At 38.1% G+C, this 23,644-nt stretch overlaps 1 protein-coding gene across 2 annotated transcripts in view; it reads right to left on the bottom strand.

Annotated features, from left to right (window-relative positions):
- LOC127576532 (PTB domain-containing engulfment adapter protein 1-like) overlaps window positions 1-23,644 on the bottom strand; it is a 273,626-nt gene that overhangs the window by 69,482 nt on the left and 180,500 nt on the right. The window contains exons 4-5 of one of the 2 annotated variants that reach the window (XM_052027044.1): window positions 18,277-18,338; window positions 2,851-2,898 (exon numbers count right to left, since the gene is read on the bottom strand). In XM_052027044.1, the coding sequence (XP_051883004.1) occupies window positions 2,851-2,898; window positions 18,277-18,338 (110 nt within the window). The remainder of the gene's footprint in view (window positions 1-2,850; window positions 2,899-18,276; window positions 18,339-23,644) is intronic. The other variant, XM_052027036.1, reaches the window with a different exon arrangement.

The following is a 23,644-nucleotide window of genomic DNA, read 5'->3' as shown; positions in this document are numbered from 1 at the left end:
GTTAAGACAACAAATGGTATGTTAACCTTCATTAAGTGCAGGAGTATGGATATCTTACTACAATTATCCAGCACCTTGGTGAGACCACACCTGCAGCAGTGTATACTGTTTTGGTCTTCTAACCCAAGGAAAGATAGACTTGTGTAGCAGACATTACCGGACCAGTTCCTGGGATGGCAGGACTGTGATACAATGACAGATTAGGTCAACTCAGGCTGTATTCACAAGAGTTTAGAAGAATGAGAGGGGCTCTCATTGAAACTTATAAAATTCCGAGGGGGCTTGTCAGGCTGGATGCAGGGTGGATGATTTCCCCGGCAGCGGTATCTAGAAAAAGCTGTCATAAACTCAGGATTGACACTTAGGTCTGAGGAGAAGAGAAATTTCTTCACTCGGAGTGGTGAAACTGTGGAATGTTCTGCCTTCCATGGAAGCTGAATGTACTGAAGGAGGTGGATATATTTCTAGACAGGAAAGGCAACGAAGTGTATGGGAGAGAGCAGAAATTTGATTTCGGAATATAGGATCAGCAGGCACATGGCTGAATGGCCTCTTCCTATTTTTCCATGTTGCTAGGTTCCTGTAATAGAACTGCAAAGTGATTTGTGCAACAAAGCAGCAAAAAAAAGCGCTTCACAATTTTGACAGGCGATGAAGCTTCCCACCCCCACACTCCGATTTGCCTCCGGTCAGTAATGTTTAGGGTTCAGGGTGAAAGGGCCTCAGAAGAACATCATTTAAGGACAAACAACAAACAATCTGCTGGAAAAGATCAGCAGGTCAAGCAACATCTGTGGGAAGAAAGGAACTGCCTATGTTTCAGGTTGAAACCCTGCATCAGGACTCACTTAAGGGCTACTTGATGCTGAAGCCTCTTTATGTCACACCATCTGACTCACAGGAGCAACCCTCTACTTCTGGGCAAGCAACTGAAGGTGGGTAGGTCCGTGGACAGCGATTCTAGGTGGTAGGCTGATCCATTATTTGTATCGTGGTCGAAGATAAAGTCAATAATTACAATAAGTCATAGAAGATTTACTTGGGAGCTTTACAAATTAGTGTTTGCATCATGTTGATCATAGAATGCTGATTCTCAACTAGCCTTATTCTGAACAGTAAACACCCACGGCTATATTTCACAACTATACAGACACTGAGCTGTGAAACTGCAAAGAGCAGTCATCATTCATTGCAACCATTAACATCTCATCAATCGTGCTATCTAATGTCATTAGCAATGCAAAACAAACACATCAATCCATCTCTGCATTCCCTTTATGCAAATATCTTTGCACTGTGTAATTCTTTATGATTTCTCAAATGTCAATATCAAAGAAAATAAGCTAAATCACTGAGCACAGTGACAGGGCTATACCAGAGCTGGAAATTATGAGAAAAGACCTGCAGGTTGTTCTTAAGCAAGGAGATTAAAAGATACTAAGACAAATTAAAAGAAAGACATGCATAAATACTACTGTTGTGCTTCAGAACCATCTTAAAGTACTTCATATTGAAGAACAACTTTTCAAGCATTGTGTATTGATGTGAGTAATTATGGGATATTTAGCACAGATTTGACAAAAATTAATAAATAAGTGGTCAGCTGATGTGGTTTTAATTTGATTGGGTGAGGAAGACATATTGACAGGGAGAACCTATTCCATTTATGAAAAGCAGTGCAGATGCCTGAGATATTTTTTTTAAAAAGTTATTGATGGGATAAGGGGATTATTGGCTAGATCAACATTTATTGTCCACACATGGAGGTGAGCCACCCTCTTGAACTGCTGTTGTCCTTCTGGTGAAGGAATACCCAAAATGCTTTTGGGCAGGAATAACATGATTTAAACATGGTTATGATGGAGGAGCAGTTGAATGGAATGTGAATTGGAGAAGTACCTGCAGCTGGTGGTGCACCCTGCACCTGTTGAACTCTTCTACCTTATGATGGAACCAAGGCTAACAATAGAGATGGTTGGGCTGAGGACATTGTCAGCATCCTGGGGGTGAGATGACCTTAAACAATCTTCCAGTGAAGAGTTTTCCCCAGGGATGCTAACTAACTTCAGTTTTACCAAGGATCCTTGAGTAAAATACTACCTTGTAGTCAAAGGCGGTCATTTTAAATTAACCTCTGGAATTTCAGCTCTTTGGAAATAAGCCTTGGTGGACAGATTTTTTAATTGATGCACTATAGAAAGCATCCCATCTGGATGCATCACAGCTTCGTATGGCAACTGCTCTGCCCAGGACCGCAAGAAAATGCAGGGAGTTGCGGATACAGCCCAGCGCGTCACGGAAACCAGCCTCCCCTCCATGGACTCAGTCTTCACCTCTCGCTGCCTTGGTGAAGTAGCCAGCATAATCAAAGACCCCACCCACCCGGGTCATTCTTTCTCCTCTCCTCTCCCCTCAGACAGAAGATACAGGAGCCTGAGGGCACATACCACCAGACTCAAGGACAGCTTCTATCCCACTGTGATAAGACTTTTGAATGGTTTCCTTATATGATGAGATGAACTCTGACCTCACAATCTACCTTGTTGTGACCTTGCACCTTATCGTCTACCTACACTGCACTTCCTTTGTAGCTGTGACACTTTGTTCTGTTTTTTTTAACCTGTACTACCTCAATGCACTCTGTACTGTCAAATTTTTTTCCTCTATGACGCAGCTCATGACGGTACAGAACTTGCAGGCACTATTTCACATGAAATTTAAGAGAAGGGTAATGGTGCATTTGATGGTTTGCCAACATCATGTAGCCGAGCGATGACATGACTTTGGCATGGAGCCTATAAGAAAAATCTGGCACAACCTTGATGCATTTTCTCAGCTCCTAGTACTCACTGATATAAAACAGAAAATGCAGAATACGTTCAACAGGTCAAGCAGCATCTGTGGAAAGAAAAACTCAGTGTAACTGCACTCGGTACGTAAGACAAGTTTTTCACTGTACCTTGGTACAAGTGACAATAATAAACCAATACCAATTTTTAGTGAGTTAGTGCTGTTTAGAGCACTGATAATGACACTTGTCATTGGATTTCTGATGATTGAATGTAAGTGGAGCACAAGTCTTGAGAACTACTTCCAGAATTATTAACCAATTCCAAAGCCTATGTTGCAACTAATGACCTCAAGTGTTCTTTATGTTAAAGGTGTGAATCAAACTGACTTCTTTGATGGCAGGAACTTCAGGAAGAAACCAAGATGGATTTACAACACATCTTCCAGCCTTGTCTTAGGTACTGCTGAGGTTGGAGAGATTTTCTCAGCATTTCCCCCCTCTTGTTCAAGTTTAACTGTTTGGCACCAATCATAACCAGATCTGGCAGGTCTGCAGCTCTTATTTGATCTGTTAGTCATGGGTTCAATTAGCCCTGTATGCATCATGATGATTTTGCTGTTTTGTATGCATGTAGTGCTGAGCTTGAGCTTCAGCAGTTTACCATCTCAATTTTTGGTATGCCAGGTACTATTCCCAGCCATTCTGCAATGAGCTATGTAAAATCCCTGGCTTGATAGCAATGTTAGAGTGAACCATACTCCTGGTCATGAGGTTACTGATGATGATGGTGGAAGAGTTTTGATGGCAGCAGTGCTTCATGGATGCCCAGTTTTCACTGGATAAATCTCAAGTCCATTCCATTTTGCACAATGGTAATGCCACATATCATGTTAGAGGGTGAATCACCAAATTTTTACCTCCACATGACCTGTGGAGATAAAATCTGCTGACATAGACATCAGGTAGATTCGTGAGGGCAAGGGAAAGATTTAGGCCCTCAATTTGATTCACATGCCACCTGCTACAGACCCAATTCAACAGTTATGTCTTCAGGACTCAGCCAGCTCAGTGAGTGGTGCTGTTACTGAGCCACTTTTGGTGATGAATACTGAAGCTCTCCCACCCAAAGTATATACTGCACTGCTGTTACTTTCAATGCTTCTTCCGAGCATTATTCAACCAAGAGTACTGATTCAACAAGGATGGTGGGTGGTTATCTGTGCTTGACTTGAAGCCACGAAATCCATTGTCAATATCAAGGAATCATAGTGCCATTCCCTCCTGCTACTGTGCTACCATCTCTGGTGGATCTGACTACAGTGATAGATGTATAGTGATTTTGATGGAGGAGACTAGGATGTTGGATGTATGCTATGACTTTGCAAGTATGATCACGTTTGGCTCTGGAAGAAGCTCTCCCACTTTAGATGTCAGTTCCACTGTGTTAGAAGCCCCTTGATCTGGTTGGTTCCATCTGGCATAGTGATTATGATGCTTCTAGACCACTTTGGAAGCCAATTAACAGCCAACAACACAAGTGTTGTCCTGGAGTGACGCAGGCCAGACTAGGTAGACAGTGTCTCAAAAAAACAAATGGACCACAAAAGGTTTTTATAACAAAGGAGACAGTGCTGAAACCAGATTTTTATTTGGAATTCCAGAGTGTTTAATCAAATGAATTCAAATTCCCTGGTTATTGGGCTGAGCGGTTTTGAATTTGTGCATCTTTAATTGTTAGTCCATGCTTCTGGATTACATGTTCAGTAAATAAACTACTATGCTGCTGGTTCAGCCACCATGTGGATTGCACCTTAGCTGCATCAACTTTATTCTACCACAGGAGCTATGGCTTTAATTTTGTACTCTTTCCTGTGTTTCTCCCTCTATTCCCCATTCACTTCCAGGCCAAATGTAACATAATAACATCTGTAGAAATCCCAGGTACTGTAGCTGGTTTTCTCTTTATATGCAATTTGTGCATTTTGGCTGCCGAGCAGAGACAGGAACTGGCTGACTGGGAACTGGATAAAAGCAGATAAATATTGTGCAATGCACAGCCTGGTGCAGCAGAGACAAGAACAGGAACAGACTGCAGTGAAGCAAGTAAATAAAAGACTTGGTCCAAGGTCAGAGGTTACTGGAAAGAGCTAAGCCAAACCAGGAGCTAACCCAACCTGACCACAGGACTGCAGAAAAATAAAATAATTCCATATGGTATGTCACTTTCCTGCTTCCAGTATCAAAAATTCTGCCGAGTGGTTGTCCTACATTCTGCTCAGTCAGTGGTGGCAGTCCATGAGTACCAATGGCAGTAGAATGAAGGAAGACGTCTTGCAGGCAGACAATAGCAGGCTTCAAAAAAGATTAAAAAGTGATGATAGCAATCTCTAGATTAACCCCAATGCCACTTGCTAGTGAGCATAGAACTAGGAGGAATCTTTGTAAGTGGAATCGGAACAAAGTAAATAGAACAAATACAAATTGTATAACCCCCCCCCACACCCCCCTTTCCTGCATAATTCTGAAAATAAACCAAGTGAAAAACATGTGTGGAAGGGGAACACTAAAAATGAAGTTAGGAAATCAAATAGGTGGTAAGATAAATTATTGCCAAGGCAGGGAATATCAAAGATGTTTTTATAAATGCCAAATGGACAAGTGGGTAACTAAGAGTAAAGCATCTCAGAGACCAGAGAGATAACCTGTGTCTGAAGGTATGTGATTCTTAATAAACATTCAGCAATTATCTTTAAAGAAGAGGATGAATTGGATGCAGACATTGTAGTTGACACAGAATATGAAAAATTGCATTGCATTAAAAAGTGAGAGAAGCTGTTTTAAGAGCTTTGGCGTCCTTGAAAGTAGATAGATCATCAGGCCTGGATCAAATGTACCCGAATTTCTTAAGTGTGAATGCCATGGATTCCAAATCTCTCTAATTATGGGTATGATACTAGAGATGTGAAAGGCTGCGCTTGACACTGTAATAGATAGACAAGGTAACTGTAGGCTCGTTAGCAAAATCTCAGCAACGGGCAATTCCTTGAGAAAACTTTTGAGGACAGGATTTATCATACAACTCTGCCTATGCTTTAAGATAAGTGCTATTGAAAGATTCTTGAGGTGACAAATTGACACAGCTAGTACAGCTGCTGCCATACACCTCCAGTGACCTTGGTTCAGTCCCGATTACAGCTGCTCTCTGTGTGGAGTTTGGATGCCCTCTCTGTGATTGTGTGAGTTCTCCAGTTTCATCCCACATCAAGACATGTTGGTTGGTAGATTAAATGGCCACTGTAAATTGCCAAGTCTGTAAAGAGTGGTAGAATTGGGAGGGATGGGGGTAATGGGAATGTGGGCAGAATATGCTACAGTGAAAAATCAATGGGGGAATGGGATTGCTCTGTGAGCCAGCATAGACTTGGTGGACCAAATGGCCTCCTTGTATGTTGTAAGGAAATGGAGTTTTTGTACTTTTGTCACTTCCTAGACTAAATTATTCCACAGAATCCTGCTGAGTTTCCTTCATTCAATCCTGCATAAACTAGATATCATCCAAAACAATGTGTCCATGTCCCTAATCTCAACAATTTCTATTCTCTATTATCTCCTTCTGCACCCAACTCTTATGGCACCCAGGGCCTCAAGTTTTGTAATTACCTCCCTAAATCACTTTGCTACTGTGCCTTTCAAAACCAAAGTCTTTGATCACTATTTTTGACATCTGCCCCAATATCTCCCACAACTGCTTGTTCCATAATTTGCTTTTAGCATACTGTACATTTTGTATCCTGTTGAAATGCAAGTTGCTGTTTGATCTTAAGAGTTATAAAGAGTTAATCATTTCACAGAATATAATTTATATGTCCAAAATAATTACACAATCACTGTAAAAATGTTAAATGCTGTGAACTGGAGCAATGTTCCTCCTGGGTAATTCCATTAACAATAGTGATGGATGACATTTAATGCACCAAGTTGGATATTTGCCCAGATAATGCGCATTTTATGCTATCCTAAATTCTAAATCACGTACTTCAATTCTTTTCAGGAAAAAAGATCTTCAAATTTTCCGCCTGAATAGTTGAACACAATCAAACAAAAATCCAGAACATCTAAGTGGCTTTGGAATTCCACAATCTTGCATCAGCTGCCAACTTTCTGAAAATGTAATTTCTTTGCTTCTTGAGCTTTTGTAGTCCATGAACGATTTCATTATCTCTGTTGGCATTTATTTGTTCTTTCAATGGAAGAAATTAATAAAGAATCTATTAAATGGATTTTGCCAAGGATCATTACAGATATTCACAGTTCGGTGAAAGGAAGATTCTTCTCGCGTTCACCTAATTTTGTCATCATTTGGCTAAACTAGCTTAAATGAGGGCACAGGATCAAAGCTGGTACCTTCTCTGTTGGATTGATTCTATTAATTACCATCTTAACAAGCAAAGACATCAGAAGACAATGTATGTCATTTAACATTTTCAACTCGTGGTGTGCAAGGTGCCCTTTCAAACAAATCGGATATTTGGTAGAGACACAACAGAAAAGCACAAAAGATCTGAAAATTGGACCTCAAAATTCAGTACCTTGAATCCAAAGAGAAAGAATGGAAATCAGGTTGCTGGCAACATCAGGAGGTAGTGGATGCATGGGGCGAGAGGAAAATTACCAGCCTGGTTGTGAAGTAACAATAACCAACACAGACCCATGGGATCCAGGTCTAAGGTTTATGATTTGAGCCACAAAATACAAGGATGATTAGAGTTGTTAGAAGGGAGGTCAAGGTTAGGGCCAGAAGAAAGCAGGATTAAAATGTGAGGTGGCTCGGGGGAGGGGGTGGGGGTGGGGGTGGTGGGGAACCACCTTCTGAGCCATGGGGCCCTGGCAAGAACAACCATGCAAGAATTCTCTACAAAATTGGTATTTTGCCAGCCTGCAACAATCCCTTTAAGGAGTGCAGAATAGGCCTTATATAAATCCAATTTGTCTGAACACATTCAATAGGATGTCAGTAGCTGCTGCAATAATCCATCTTTTCACAGAGAGCCTCAAATACATGTTGCTCTCAATATTTTCATGTTTGAAGGACCCAGCTACTGTTTCAGGAACAGGACTATTACACGCATATATTTTGCCTACACCAATGGGGCCGATATACACAATTGACTCACACTGAGCATTGGTCACTACCTGACACATTGAAGGCTTAACCAAGCAGCTAACGTCCCATCAAAAGTGGCAGCATTATCAAATTTCTAAATGACTGAATTAGGAATCAGTCTCAGGAAACTTCATCCATTTTCAAAAGTTATACATCAGAACCCCCTGGTGTACAAATCAACAAAAACTGAAATCAGAGCAAGGGCAAGTAACATTTTTGTCCAAGCTTTGATCTTCGTTCATGTGTACACCTCACGGGACAATTCCATGAACTCTATATAGCATATAGATGTATTTCAACTGATTTGTGATAGTTAGAATGCTTTGAATAAGTAGTGGTTAATAACTAGGTCAAGGTCATTTTCTAACTACGCACTACACAAAGAATCTTGCTTTATCATAAACACAGTTTTAAAATATGACAGTACAGAACTCACATTTTTTAAACCAGTTATATTATTTGGTGAATCCCTTCTCCTAGAAAATGTCCTACCTTCCAATATTATATTTGGTCACATTTTGCCAATGTTCCTTTTAACATTTCATCCACAAAAAAATAAAATGGCTATTTCTATGCTATGCAAGTAGTTCAAATGTAGTAATACAGAGGTTTCAGGCTGATTTATAGGTAAAGCAAGAATGATTATGAGTACATTATAGTATTCTCATAGACAAAGTATTTTTAAAAGCTGTGGCTTAGGCATGGCATATTAATCATCATGAACAATGTTTTTCTTTGAAATATTAGGGAATTAATCTCCTTGAAATAAATGAACTAGCAATCAATTGAGACAACACTTTTACAAAAGATTGATATATCTGAAAGCCCATGATTTAGAAACAATTACCATAGTACATGGCTCTGACATTTGATACATAAAAATGATTGGATTAGAAGTTTTGAATACTTTATTTTGAAAGAGGAAACAAAAGTTGATAAATTACTTTAAAACACTGATCAATTTCTTCCCTAGGGCAAGATTTTGGCAATAATTGTCATCCAAAAGTCTGTTTCATGTATCACTAATTAGAAATTCTATTCCCAGTACATATCACTGAAACAGCATATATAGAAAAAAACTGAATATGCTATTCAAGCTGAAGTAGCATACGTCCTGAATAGAACAAAATTAAAACTAGATCAAAATAATGAGTAAAGTTTATGCTAGATGAATGAAAAAAAATCTTTCCCCCTACTTTGACAATGATAAATTGTAAATAAATTGTTTTGGAGGCAAGCATTCAGTAGCCATAAACATCTGAAACCTCCCCTCCCCCCCATATGTTGAAGTGACCTCCAAAAGTAAGTGCCTAACAAGCGTGTTGCAATCCAGTTAGAAATGCTTTGAAGCACAAAGCTAGAAGAGAAACCAATGAAATAAGGCAGTGAAAATTAAATTCCAAAATGAAAAAAGGATGGAAAAGACCAAGACTTGAGAAGCAACTAAATCATTTAGTTTGTCAGGGTAGAATCCCATGGGGCTCCAATGAATGGACTTTTGTTAAAACAAAAATACCTAAAAGTTGGCACAGCAACAGGAGACGGAAAGCTATGAATCCTCCAATGGCTGGCTTTCCAGATGGAAAAAGACCAATCCTAAGCTACATAAAAATGTTTGGAAGGAAAGTTATCTGAAAAAAAAGCTGCAAATGAGCAAACTAGGACAAGTTCCGTCAAGTGATTTGAGCTAGTATAATCCAGAGAAATAGAAATATGATAACCACTTGCTGTTTTCTTTTTCTAAACAAAATCAGACAGGAATAACAGACATAGAAATCCTGAAAATCTAAACTAAAAATAATAAATCCTATAAGATGCATACGGAAACTTATTCCTGAAACCTTAGTTGGTCGTCGTCCTCCTTCAGAATTGATCTGAAACACGACTCTCTTTTTCCTCCTGCTGATGATTAAAAAACAGAAGAGGCTGGAAATACTCAGTAGGTCACGCAAGTAACTTTTGTGTTTCCACCAATGCTGTCCGCCCTGCCAAGTATTTCCGGCTTTTTTGTTTTCATTTTCCGATTAGTGACACAGGGAGTATTGTTTTTTTTTAAAAAGTATTGATGAGATTTATACGTTTTGTTTTCCTTTTCCATCCATGGATCTTTTGGAGTCATAGAGCAATAGGACACGGATGCAGGCCCTTCGGCCCAACGAGTCCACGCCGACCATAGTGCCCACACAGCTCGTCCCAATTTCCTATGTTCAGCCCATATCCTTCTAAACCCCACCCCCCATGTATCTATCCAAGTGCTTCTTAAATGATACTATTGTACCTGCCTCAACCACTTCCTCTGGCAGCTTGTTCCATATACTCACCACCTACTGTGTGAAAAAACAAAATCGCCCCTCAGGTCCCTTTTAAATCTTTCCCCTCTCACCCTAAATCTATGTCCCCTAGCTTTGGAGTCTCCTACTCTGGGGAAAAGACTGTTACCGTCAACCTTATCTATGCCTGTCATAATTTTAAACATTTCTATAAGGTCATTCTCCTACATTCCAAGGAATAAAGACATAGCCTGGCCAACCTTTCCCTACAACTCAGGCCCTCTAGTCCTGGCAACATCCCTGAAAATCTTTTCTGCACTCCATCCAGTTTAAACACATCTTTCCAATAACATGGTGACCAAAACTGTTCACGGTACTCCAAGTGTGGCCTCACCAATGACTTATACAACTGCAACATAATGTCCCAGCTCTTATACTCAATGCCCTGACTGATGAAGGCCAGTGTGCTAAACATCTTTATCACCATCCTGTCTACCTGTGACAAAGTTTTCAACAAACTATGCACTTGTACTCCAAGGTCTCTTAGTTCCATTACACTCCCTAGTGCCCGAGTTAAGTCTTATGCTGGTTTGACTTTCCAAAATGCATCACCTCACACTTATCTGTATTGAAATCTATTTGCCACTCCTTGGCCCACTTCCCTAATTGATCCCCTGTAATCTACGATAATCTTCTTCGCTATCACCAACACCTTCTAGTTTCATGTCATCCACAAACTTACTGATCAAGCCTTTTGCATTCGCATCTAAATCATATATAAATAACAAAGGTCCCAACACCGACCCCTGCAGCACACCACTAGTAACCAGCCTCCATGCCAAGAAACAACCTCCAACCACCACTCTGCTTCATACCTCCAAGCCAATTTTGAATCCACCTAACTAGCTCTCCATGGATTCCATGGGACCTAACCTTCCAGACCAGCCTGCCATGCGGGACTTCGTCAAAGTCCAAAAAGATAACATACAATGTGTTACCCTCATCTACCTTTTTGGATACCTCTTCAAAAAAACTCAAAGGTTTGTCAAGCACAACTTTCCATGCACAAAGCCATGCTGCCTCCCCCTGATCAGACTCTGTCTATGCAAATGCTGGTAGATTCTGTCCCTCCAGTAACTTCCCCACTACAGATGTCAGGCTGACCAGCCTATAATTTCCTGGCTTGTGCTTGTTACCCTTCTTAAGCAACAGCTAACTTTCAGTCTTCAGGAACTTCACCAGTGGCTATTGATGAAGTAAATATCTCCACAAGGGCCTCCGCAATTTCTTCTTTGGCTTCCCATCAAGTCCGAGGATGCACTTGGTCAGACCCTGGGGATTTATCCACCTTAATATCCTGTAAAGGTGCAAATACCTCCTCTCTGATAATATGAATTCCCTCTAAAACATCTCCACTTGTTTCCCTTATGTGTTGGGCAATCATGATTTTCTCCTCAGTAAACAAAGAGGAGAAACATTTGTTAAAAATACTACCTATCTCCTGCGGGTCGACCTGCTGATCTCTCTCCCTAGCCACCCTTTTACTCTTAATTTAGCTATAGAACCTCTTGGGATTTTCTTTAACCTTACCCCACCAGATCCCTCTCTTACCCTCACTTTGCCCTCCTGATTTCCCTCTTAAGAATATTCTTAATCTTTTGATAGTCATCAAGGGATTCACTCATCCCCACCCTCCTAAACCCAATGTACGCTTCCTTCTTTTTCTTGACCAGAGTCTCAATATCCCTCATCAGCCAAGGTTCCCTAAACTTGCCAGGTTTACCCTTCACCCTAACAGGAACATGCTGCTCCTGGACTCTTGATATCACACTCTTAAAAGCCTCCCACTTGCTACATGTTTGTTTCCCTTCAAACAGGCTCACCCAATTGACCTCAGCTAGATCCTGCCCAATTTCCCCCAAAATTAGCCCTGCTCCAGTTTAGGACCCTAACCTGTAGACCTGAACTATCCTTTTCCATCACTATCCAGTATCTTGAACACCATCAGAACTCTGCAGGCTTTGATGAGATTTCCTGTCATTTTTCTAGTGAATACAGGCAGTACCAACCCAATCTTTCCTCATGTAACAGTTTCTCCATCCCAGGAGTCAGCCTGGTGAGTCTTTGCTACACTCCCTCTACAGCAAGAATATCCTTTTTTATGTAAAGGGAATAAAACTATATTTAATAAGGTGTGGGTTCACCATGGTACTGTATAACCATAGCAGGGAATCCTTGCTCCTGTACTCAAAACCTTACATCGAAGGCCATTATTCCATTCTTCTTAACTGCATGTTTTCAATGACTAGGTGTACATCAACCTTTTCCAATCTCACCAGTTAAATAAAACCCACTCCCTCAACTTATCTAAATCATCTTGAAGCCTTTTTACATCCTACTCTCAATTCACAATCTCATCCAGTTTTGTGTTGTTGTTGAACTTAGAAATATTACATTTGGTTCCATCATCCAAATCATTGATAAATATATCTGGCTGTAGCTCAGACACTGATCACTGAGGTACCCAATTTATTGCGAACTGCCACCCAGAAAATGACTCATTTATTCCTAATCAGTTTCCTAACTGTCAAGACATTTTAAATCCATACTCAATCTTGTGTGCTTTAATTTTTCCACAGTAACCTCTTATGAGGGACTTTATCAAAGCCTTCTGAAAATCCACATATAGCATATCCATTATTTTTCACTTATCTATTCTACCAGTTACATTCTCAAAGAACTCCAGTACATCAATCAAGCACAATTTCCCTTTCATAATTTCATGTTAACTTGGTCTAATCTAGTCTATATATAAAAGGCACTTGAATTCCAGGAAATCCCCTGCTGCTGGTGTTAGGCTAACCATTCTGCAGTTTCCCGTTTTCTCCCTTACTCCTTTTTAAAATTGTGGGTTACGTTTGCCACCTTTAAATCTGTAGGAACCATTCCATAGTCTAAAATTTGAGGGAGATAATAACTATTGCATCCACTATTTCCACAGCTACCTCTTTTAGCGTTCCAGGATGCAGATCATCTCGTGCTGGGGACTTATTGTCTTTCAATCCCACGAATTTCTCCAGAACTTTTTTTTCCACTTCTTCTTTTTCATCAGACTCCTGGTTCCCTTGCATTTCTGGGAATTTATTTGAGTCTCTTCCATGTTGACAAATCCAAAATATTAGCTTAATTTCTCTGCAATTTCTTCTACCCCCATGATAAATTTTCCTGCCTCTGACTGCAAGGAATTTACATTTATCTTCAATAATCTTTTCTTTCTTTCCACATAAGTGTAGAAGCTTTTACAATATGCATTTTTGCGCCCTTTACAAATTTATTCTCATACTGTATTTTTGGTCTCTTACTTCTTGGTCCTTTTTTTTTGATGAAGTCTAAACTGCAACCAATTCTCATGCTTGCCAGAGAGCAGTGTCTGAAACAGAGTTGGAATGTACTTTACCATTATGACACCTTTGCCACAATAATTATAGTATGAACTTTGGTTTTGTAATGTGTATGTGAATGTTTCTCAGTAAAATCTCCATTTCTCACCCAGTACTTCAGTTTTGAGTCACCCTGTCTCTCCCTTAATTTCTTATAAAGATGAATGATTCAGAAAGCACAAGTGCTGCCTAGATTTTTCATTCCATTAAGTTGCAAATGCGATGCAGGAGGACGATTTTCCTTTCCTCTTCCACTTCAAGTTTCACATGATGTGGATCAACACACAGAAACTAAGGACAGAACATTCTTCAAATAAAAATGATAGACAAGGAGGAGAAAGAGTAAAAAAAATATTTTTATACAGCACTTTATCATGCCTTCAGAATGCCATAAAGTATTTTATAGCCAATAAATTACAATTTTCCATGCTGTCACGTGGGGAAATGTGGCATCTAAATGTACAGTGCAAGGCCCAGTATTCAGTAAATGATAAAAGTGCCATTTAATCTTGGCCAGACAAGATTATAAAATGAAGACCAACACTAAATTGAAGTTTTTACCTCTATCCCAGCAGAAGCAACTCTGTAGCTCACTTAGAAATCGTAGTACCAGGACGTCTTTAACAATAACTGAAGCAGCTTGTACTTGGAATGACTCCAGCTAATGGGCAACATTTTATTGGATCAGAATTTGCAGATAGCATGACCTATTCGTACTCATTGCTGTGGTGAGCATCAATCCCATACTCATCTACTGGGGATTTCATAAGAGGAAGAGGACATTAAATGGACAAACATGACTCTATCCTCAATGGTGAGATCCCTAACTTGCTAGCACTTACATATGGAATTCCGGGCAATTCCACATAAGGTCTTGGTAATTTCTTGCAAACTGTGCCCTAATATACTCACAGAGCAAAGGAAAAGAGAACACTGCCTTTATTACATGAGAACAAATATACCTTACTGACACATGTTCTAAACTTTTCATGCTTTAATCAAGATTGTCAGATAAAGAAATATTAAATGGCATAATGGCAAATCAATATTTCTATTATGCACTACAGATAAAACATTTGATTGCCTAAATATTAATGTTGCTCAAACCCCCCCCCCAGTGTATTAAAATTCTCTAACATATCCAGAGTTAGAAGACTGTCAAGTCCAATGAGTCTTACTGAAATTCAAAGTGTTAATTTCAAGTCATCTGAATCCTAAAAGAATTTTTGTAATATGTCTAATGATTTCCAGATGTCAAAATTACAGCAGAAAGTTAGCCATTTTCTAACCATTTCAATGCAAGTCACAACCCTGTATTTTAGCTGCACTGAATAATACATAATGTAATAATACGAGGCCCCCAATTTACAGCAGTTCCACTCATCCAAGCAGTTGCTTGCGGTCATGTTCTCAGACAAATTCCCAAATTGCAGGGACAGGATCATTAAAATAATTGAGTCAAGGAGTCTGTACTATAAAGGCACTTCATTTATTCTTGCATCCACAGCCAGAAGGAATAGTGGAGAAACTACATGCCAATCTGAAGTCATAGCAGAAATATGGAAACAACAACGCAGTTCAACACTTCAAAGCTTAATTAGTCCTCCTTACACATTCCTGAGGTCCTCAGCACTTCCACCAACTTCAGACTGTCAAGACTTTTATTTGGTGGCATAAGTAGTCCCAGACACATCAACAAGACAAAGAAAGCATAAATGTTACATGGAAGATCGATGAAATCTGTCATCCAAAGATGATGTAATGAAGTTTGAGAGGTAGGAGCTGGATCAATATTTGCCTTGACCAATTTATAATCACAAATTTATATGTCTTTTAAGAAATAAAGTTTCTGGACACCAGCTGTGCCCAAATTCATTACAACAATGCACTTCTAAACTACTTCATTGGCTGCAAAGTGCTTTGCTATGTCTTTGGATTATGAGAGATGTTAAAAAAGAATGGTACATCTTTTATTTACACTTTGCTCTTTTCTATCCACTTCAGGAACATATTGAGAGGGGTTGTAAGTGCTTTGAAAGATACAAAAATCAGTATTCTCGTCTTGGATGAACAGAACTCTAAGAAGCTGAAGAGATTTCTAAAGAATAAAGATCAGACTTCAATAATATATCAGCACAAGTTTTTAGGTCCTGGGGACTCTACTGAGAGTCTGGTTTGGTACGTTATGGATCTCTTTAAATGCTATCTGTGCAGAATTCTTGAGGGAGTCTGGCAACATTCCTGGACATGAACTCTGGTAGAATAAAAGGACTGGGTAGAAGATCAACCCATATCCTCTACCCCAAAAAAAGGGCTAAATTCTGGCACAACAGGATTCATCTCCAGTTTGAATGCCCATCTCATTTGCTGGAGAAAGTTACTGGATTTCAATGTAGACCCCAATCGGAATTTTGCCAGGGGATTTCAAACGGAAGAAGAAACAGAAGCTCTTCATTGTGTTAGCAGAGTAGATGGATGGAATCAAGACTTAGTGAATTGGTCATTGTTCTGCCAAATGACAGGGCACCATACAGCATCAATGTGGCCATTAAAAGAAGAAGAAATCAGCAACAAGTCAGTGATGGGGCCTGGCAACAACAAAGGGAAACTACAAACATCAAGACAGAACAGAGTGGAGCATCGTTTTGGCAAACTAAATTACAAGGGAGTGAAGTCAAGGAAAAAGTCAATCAACAAAGTACTGTTAGAACAATGTGAAAGGACATAAGAAAAAGATAATACTCCACTGCAGCAAAAGCCTAATCACAATTTAGAACATTTAACAGGCAATTCAAATTCCTCTCCTGTTACAAATTCTGCAAATGTAACTCAGCCACATCATAATGCAGCATGTCACAATTAGTTTCTACTCTTAGCGTATTTACTCCCAAATTTTTAAATGCAATAAAGTGTGCACTCAAACACTACAGAAATGGATACAAGAATCAAGGATTCTCTGCTCAAGTATACTATAGTTGAATATAAAATTAAATCTCAATGGTAAGAAATTGTGTTGCATAGTGAAACAGTTACATCCATTATGCAACATAACTTCTTTAATAGAATTGGGGACTGACTATATTCTCTGCAATTTTCCTTTCTGGTCCTCTATGCATCTGATATACTAAAGGACTAAAGCATCAGGAAATCATATCATGCAACTTGTACACAGACAACATCTCTGCAATTTTTATTCACATATTCCTGACTCACAGACGACAGTGGTCATTCATGCATAGAAGCAGGCCTTTCCAATGTGCAAGACCAGCTTCATCATTATTTAAGCAGGTCCCAGGCCACAACTTCCAAAATTGAAATCTGTCTCAGGTGTGTCTTCTTTAAATTAAGTCCTTTCCCATAATGATAACTCTCCCCTGGGTCGCCTAACCATCCCACTATCTAACCAATCACAATGTCACCATCCCAATCCGATCATGAGCTCGAGCTTGAATGCCTCCAACCAGAATGCAATCCTGTTCCAAACTCTGATACCACCCAATGACTCCCCTCTCCTAAAGTCCTCTGACCTTCTTGATCTTCTCCCAACAATTACGCAATGTTCCCTCAGGATGTTCAGATCCTCTTTCCGAGCTCTCCCCCATCCAGTAACCCACAACCAAATGTTTAGTTTGTGTCCTCAGCAAAGGAAATGCCTTAAATCCAGATTAATCCTGCAAGATGGATCAAAAGCCTGTAACACTATGACCTTTATGCTACATAATTTTAGAACTGTATGTTCTCAAAATAGAAACCATTTTGCAAAGCACCTGTTTAAACCTTCTCAGCCCAAGGAATTCTTAAGCATCTATTCCATTCCAGCCCTACAGCTTAAATTTTAAAAATTTGTAAAACACACCTTAATTGCACCAGTGTGATTTTATTTTTAACTTTACAGGCTGTTTGTCAATCTTGTCTTGGGGAGCATCAACTTTTCAGGAAAGAGAATTTGAAGATCCAAGAAAGGGTGCAAATGAAACAAACTAATTTCTTGTAATACTCTGATAGTCAACAGAGAGAGAAGACATTGGATGAGAAATTCATCCTTGGTCAGCAGCACCAAATGATTATGTGAACATCATCTGCACAATCTCTGCACACAAAGCTTCACAGACTTTAATGGAGTGAAATGTGCTAGCATGATTAAAACTGGTAGCCAGCACTCTCACATATTTACTATAGATGACTTTCTCCTGCCACTGTCTACTAGATTTGAATCTATATTAAGTACAATATGCTAGCTCATCCAGTTATCCAACTGCACGGTTTCTAAAAAGGTGCATTAAACAATGGTGTACTTTCCTGTAAACTCAATGAAAATATTATATGTTGATTATTTATGTATAATATTTAATATGGATGAATAATAATATAATGAAAAGTCTATAATATAGCTCCTAGCAAATATAATGTGGCAAATTCAATAATACAGAAGTTTGTATTAATTAATAAAACACGATGTGATCTAATCAAAATCAATTTAAATATAAAAAGGCTTAAACTGACTTGAGTTACATTAACAAGAATGTTAAATTTGCCAAAGGTTTTAGCAATTTTTCTTTTTAAAAGACTTATTTTTTCCTTTTTAATTGATCATTATAGTTCATCACATACCTTTACGTTGTAGGGTATAAAATGTTTTGTTAGAGCTTCAGGTGAATGCATCCATGTCTTATCTGAAACAAAAATAAATGATATACCAATGTAGGCAATAAGATACCAACAAGCCACATAGCTTTTCAGTAATTTCAAAAGATTCTAGCATGCCTTAATAGTCATGCTGAGTTTAAAGGGAAGAATAATTAGTGATTAGTCAGGATTATAAAGTGTTTATCTAATTCAGGGTTATAAATTACTACATAAAGCATGAGTGTAGAATGAATGCAAATTAAATTATTCACTCAAAAATATATAATTGCTAAAACCACTAGCTGGCCATTAAGATTCTGGATGGGCTGAATCTTGAGGCTGATGAAATAGTACTTATTTTAAACATTTATTGGACAATGCTGTCAAATTAAGAATATGAAAATATCACTTAAAAATTCACTGCGATTACAACTAGTCACAAGGGAAGGTGTGCAATTCTGCTCAACTTTCTGCTGGACATTCAGCAGCTTATCCGAAATAAATACTTATTGGATAAAATCTGAGGAATTTATCCACATTCTAAGATCCCAAGTAAATATCTATAGGCACAAGTTCAGGAAGATTGATATTCAAAGTTACTTAATATCCAAACAAGCCAAATCTCAAAAGGTTTTTTTTTAACCAAATCTAACCTTTAATTATATTAAATTTCTTGAAGCAACCAGTCACTTTCAAAAGCAATCGAGAAAAACTTGGGGTATTTTTGACTGAAATTAAGTTTACAGTGGCATCAACGGTGAGGTGATGTATTTTGGTAGAAGAAAACTTTTGAGGTGGAGAAGCAAAGAGATATGGGGTGCACATTCACTGATCATTAAAACTTATAACTTAAATTAACATCACACAGACGATGCAAATAAAACATTGTATTCACTTCTGGAGTAATATGGAAAAACGTGTGCAGGACCATAATTTGTTCATGTTTACAAGTGCTACATACAGTTATGGTCTCCATATTATAAAACAGTTATAGAAGCATTGAAGGTAAATAACATTGACAAGGAAGATGCCAGGAAAGAAACATTATAACTAGATGGGTGGACTGAACAAGTTGGGGTTCACGTTACTAGAAAGGTGAAGGCAGAGGGGTGACCTAAGGTCTGTAATATTAATGTGGAGTTGACAGAATATAAATAGAGCTTTCCATTTGAGGGAGAAATCCAAAACTGGAGGCAATGCATGTATTATAGTCTCTAATATACGCACTGAAGAATTCAAAAGAAACTTGTTTACTCAGAGCATGGTTAGGATTTTGAAGTCACTATCACATAGTGTAATGAAGGCAAAGAGAACAGATGCCTGAAAGGGAATTTAATTTCAGATCACTTAATTTTATTAGAGTAATTGAGCTTGATTTTAAACTTGAAAGTAATCTATCTTAATATTCCTCATTATAGTAGACTTTGATAGTAGAAAAAAACTTGTTATATTTGGTGACCATCCTGTGAATAGTTCAAATCATTTCAATCACAAGTAAAAGTTCAGGGTTTTTTTTGCCTAATTTGGTTGCAGCACAAAAGTTGTTCTGTTAAATTGTTATCAATGACAGAATGTCACTACTAGGATCATAAATCACCTTTAACCTGAGCCTCTTAGCATTCCTGCACTGCCCATCAGATCAGTATAATACTCTATATGTAAAATTGATCAAATTTACTTCAGGTATGGATCTTTTAAATATAACCTTTGCAGTTGACTGCCATTATTCTCACTTTGCATAAATTAAGATATCCTCAGTGGTCTATCGCAAAATCAGAATTAATTCTTAAGAAATTCAGCTGCAATTTCACTATGCACTTCATGCAGATCAATGCCCTCAGTGAATAATTACAAGGAAGACTCACTCATAATGCAAAATCCATTTAAACATTTTAAAAGGGTAAAATAATTTGTAACACAGATGAAAAAAAACAGACCAGCACTGGAGAAATATCAGTAATGATGTTGAGAAACAAGCTGACATAATGAATCACATGGCCCATTACATTAACAGTTTCTGGCCAAAAGAAGAAATCAAAATCTAAATTTACAAGAAGCCAATCCCAAAGGGAGCAACACAGCACATGGCACACGGGGGAAGTTAGTATATTTCATATCATTTTCATCAATCGCTCTGCTGAACTCAACGTATCTCTCAACTTCTGTGTGAAGTTGCAGAATTCTGACTTTTCCAAAGAAAAAAAGACTGTAGCGTTTCATGTTAACAATGGTAGGTATTTGTTGCATAACTACGCTCAGATTATATGTGTATCTGCACTGCGCAAATATACAAAAAATGTCTCCTCCATAAATTGGTGCCTGTGGTGAAAAAATATTGCCACATAATTGCATGGAGTAAATCAGCAATTTATTTTCAGTAACACTGATTTCACATTGCTTCAATGAATAAAAATAGTTACACAACCAATAACTTCTGCTTTACTTTATTGACGATTGAGATAGCGCTGTAACAAAGAAACGTACAAGGGTAAATAGAACATGAGAATTAAAAAAGAATCGAGAGATATAGCAATGAATATCAAAGTGCAGTACAACTCCAATAATCTGGCACATTAGGGACTTTGATGGGTCAGGACAGGCAGAGTTTCTGAAGTATTGGATATTACTCCTACTAATATGCCTACGTTTAATTCACTTCTTTTTTTAAAATAAAAGATGTCAGAAATATAATAAATTTCCCAGTGAACTCAGTGATTCGAAAGAGAGCATTGGAAACAGAGCCCCAATCAGTCAAAAGGGAATGTGGGAAATGGTCTAGTAAGTCGAAAGGGAGCACAGGAAACGACTTCAGTGAGCTTAAGGGATCACAGGGCCCCAGTGAGTTTAAGGGAGCATGGGAAACAGCACCCAATGAGCCAGGTGCTAAGCCATCAGGATTTCCAAACAACTGGATAGTGGATTATTGGAATTTTATTGTAGATGGTCAAGTTGTCTTTTGTAGGAGATGGTTATTGCCTGACATCTTCATCTTGCACACATTTCTTGCCATAATTCAGCCCATGTCTGAATATTATCAAGATATTGCTGTATGCTATCATACTCTGCTTTCCTTTCTGAGGAACTGCAAATGGAATTGAACATTGGACAATCAGCAAACAATCTTACTGAAGAAGCCAAATCTTCCTTTGTGCAAGATTTTGCTCTAACTGTAGAATGGTTTTCCCCTTGTTGCCTATTGACTTGTTTTATCAGGGCTCCTTAATGCCATACTCAATCAATTGCTGCCTTGATTTCAAGGACAGTCATACTTACTTCATCTATAGGATTCAGCTCTTTGAGCCATATTTGAACCAAGGGTCTGATGAGTAAACAGGAAATAGTGCTCTTTCAACACCAATTGCAAAATTATAAAATGTACTCTCAGAAATATTTGCTTTTGGAAACGCTGAGACTTAAGGTTCCTAATATTTCTTTGGGAACACAGTGCTTGGTTGATATTTACTGTATTTGCTTCTACCAAAAAGGAAAAGATTATTTTGCCTCTTTCAATTTCAAAAATACTCTCGAGTCAGAAACACTTAGAGAAAAAAGGTCATGATTCAATGACTCAGTTCCATGGCGCAAATCAAGATAGAACTGAACTAAATGCATTTGTAAAACATTTATGCAACAGATTAGCTGACCAGGTAAATGAAAAGTTCCCATTGGCAGCACATGAACCTTTCAGATATAATTTCTCTGAGGAATTTCACAGCTCAGATATTCTCAGTCATTACTCATTTAGATAATACTTAATTATAAACATTGAGTTTATAATTTAAAAAGTGCAAACGTTCTAAAGACACAATAAAAGTACTTAAACTTTTTTTTGGCAGCTTAGTATTGAATAGTAAATAAAAATATTCCAGATAGTAAAGAAAGTTAATTGTTGAAGTATTGAATATTTCAGCTGAATAGTAACACCAGTTCATAGTTTTCCTGATATTGTCAACATTTTGAAGTCAAAGGACAAGAGGGTTACCAGATATCAAATTTGTAAGGCTACTTTGCAAGGCTAACTTGTTTGAAAACATGATGAATAAACTGGTACAAAAGTGAATTACATACGTTGTTACAGATTTTGCATTATTCAAAACTTACCTTATTATGCCCATCCATAATAAATAAATTATTTAAGTTTGCTTTAAATATCAAAGATAACGTCAACAGAGTATGAACAATGAGTGCATTTTGCATTTAAAAAAATCTTTTCAACACTAATGGTGAAGAAATGATTCAGCTTTCCAATTTTAATCTCTATAAACCATGACCTTAGTTCAGTGCACTCACTGTCAAGGGATAAAATAGCACAGCTGCAAATAATATTAGACCACAATTTCCTGAAAGCAGAAAGCAAACACTGGGTAAAGTAAATGTAATCAATAATGAGGGACAAAAGACTTCTGAAATATTTTTAAGATAATAACTAGATTTCAACTTAAAACATACAAGCTGCAACTCAGGACTGTCTTTGCCGTCATAATCAGATTTCAATGGAAGCCTGAAATCCCTATGAATGCTCTGGCAATGAGAACTGAAACTTTAGGCATATATGCGGCAGCAAGAAACATAGTAGTTAGGTTACACATATTCATGAGTTTAAAACCATCACATAAAATTCCCAGCTAAATGATCCAAGCTGTGAAAATGGAGCACAAGCAGGGTGAAATTCCAGAAGATAAATTTACTTTAAGTACTCTAAGATGGGGTGGATGGGTTCCTTAGCAATTCTGGCTACATAATTTTCACAACCAGTAAGGACATTTTTGCAAGGAAATAATAGAAGGGGCCTCATCTTATTGTACCAGGAAATATCGGATAGGTTTTGCAACTAGAAAAACTCTTTTTCCTTCTTTGTATTTTCAGTTATTGTGCATTTTCAGAGCATGCTGAAGGAACCAAGAAGCAGTTTTCTGAAGAATATTTTTCATGTAATTAAGCTTTTCCTTCATTTAATCAACTAGTTTATCAATTATGCAAAATGATTCTTCTGAAGTTCCCACATTCCCAACATCATGTTGTCTGGCCAGTACAGTTGTCATATTTGGACCTCTCCCTCTTTTTCCTACAAGGGAGTAACATTTGCAATCCTCCAATTGTCTTAAACCACTCCAACATTCAAGCTTAGAAATCTAAAACCAGACTCTAATTTTCACTTGCCCTTCCCTCAACTTCAAATACATTCTATCTGAACTGATAACTTTAAGAGCTGTCTTTCTTAACTTTTTAAATACATCTTTTTACTCCATTTTTACGTCAATTATCACCTTTTTTGTTTTACTGAGACAAGGGCCGCATCCCTTCCATTAAAGGGATGTGAAATACTCATTTATTACCTCCATCTTTACAAGAT

The sequence above is a fragment of the Pristis pectinata genome, chromosome 1, assembly GCF_009764475.1.
Source record: "Pristis pectinata isolate sPriPec2 chromosome 1, sPriPec2.1.pri, whole genome shotgun sequence".
NCBI lineage: Eukaryota > Metazoa > Chordata > Chondrichthyes > Rhinopristiformes > Pristidae > Pristis > Pristis pectinata.
The sequence above is the reverse complement of the archived record's forward strand: the minus strand, read 5'-3'. Positions and strand labels throughout refer to the sequence as shown.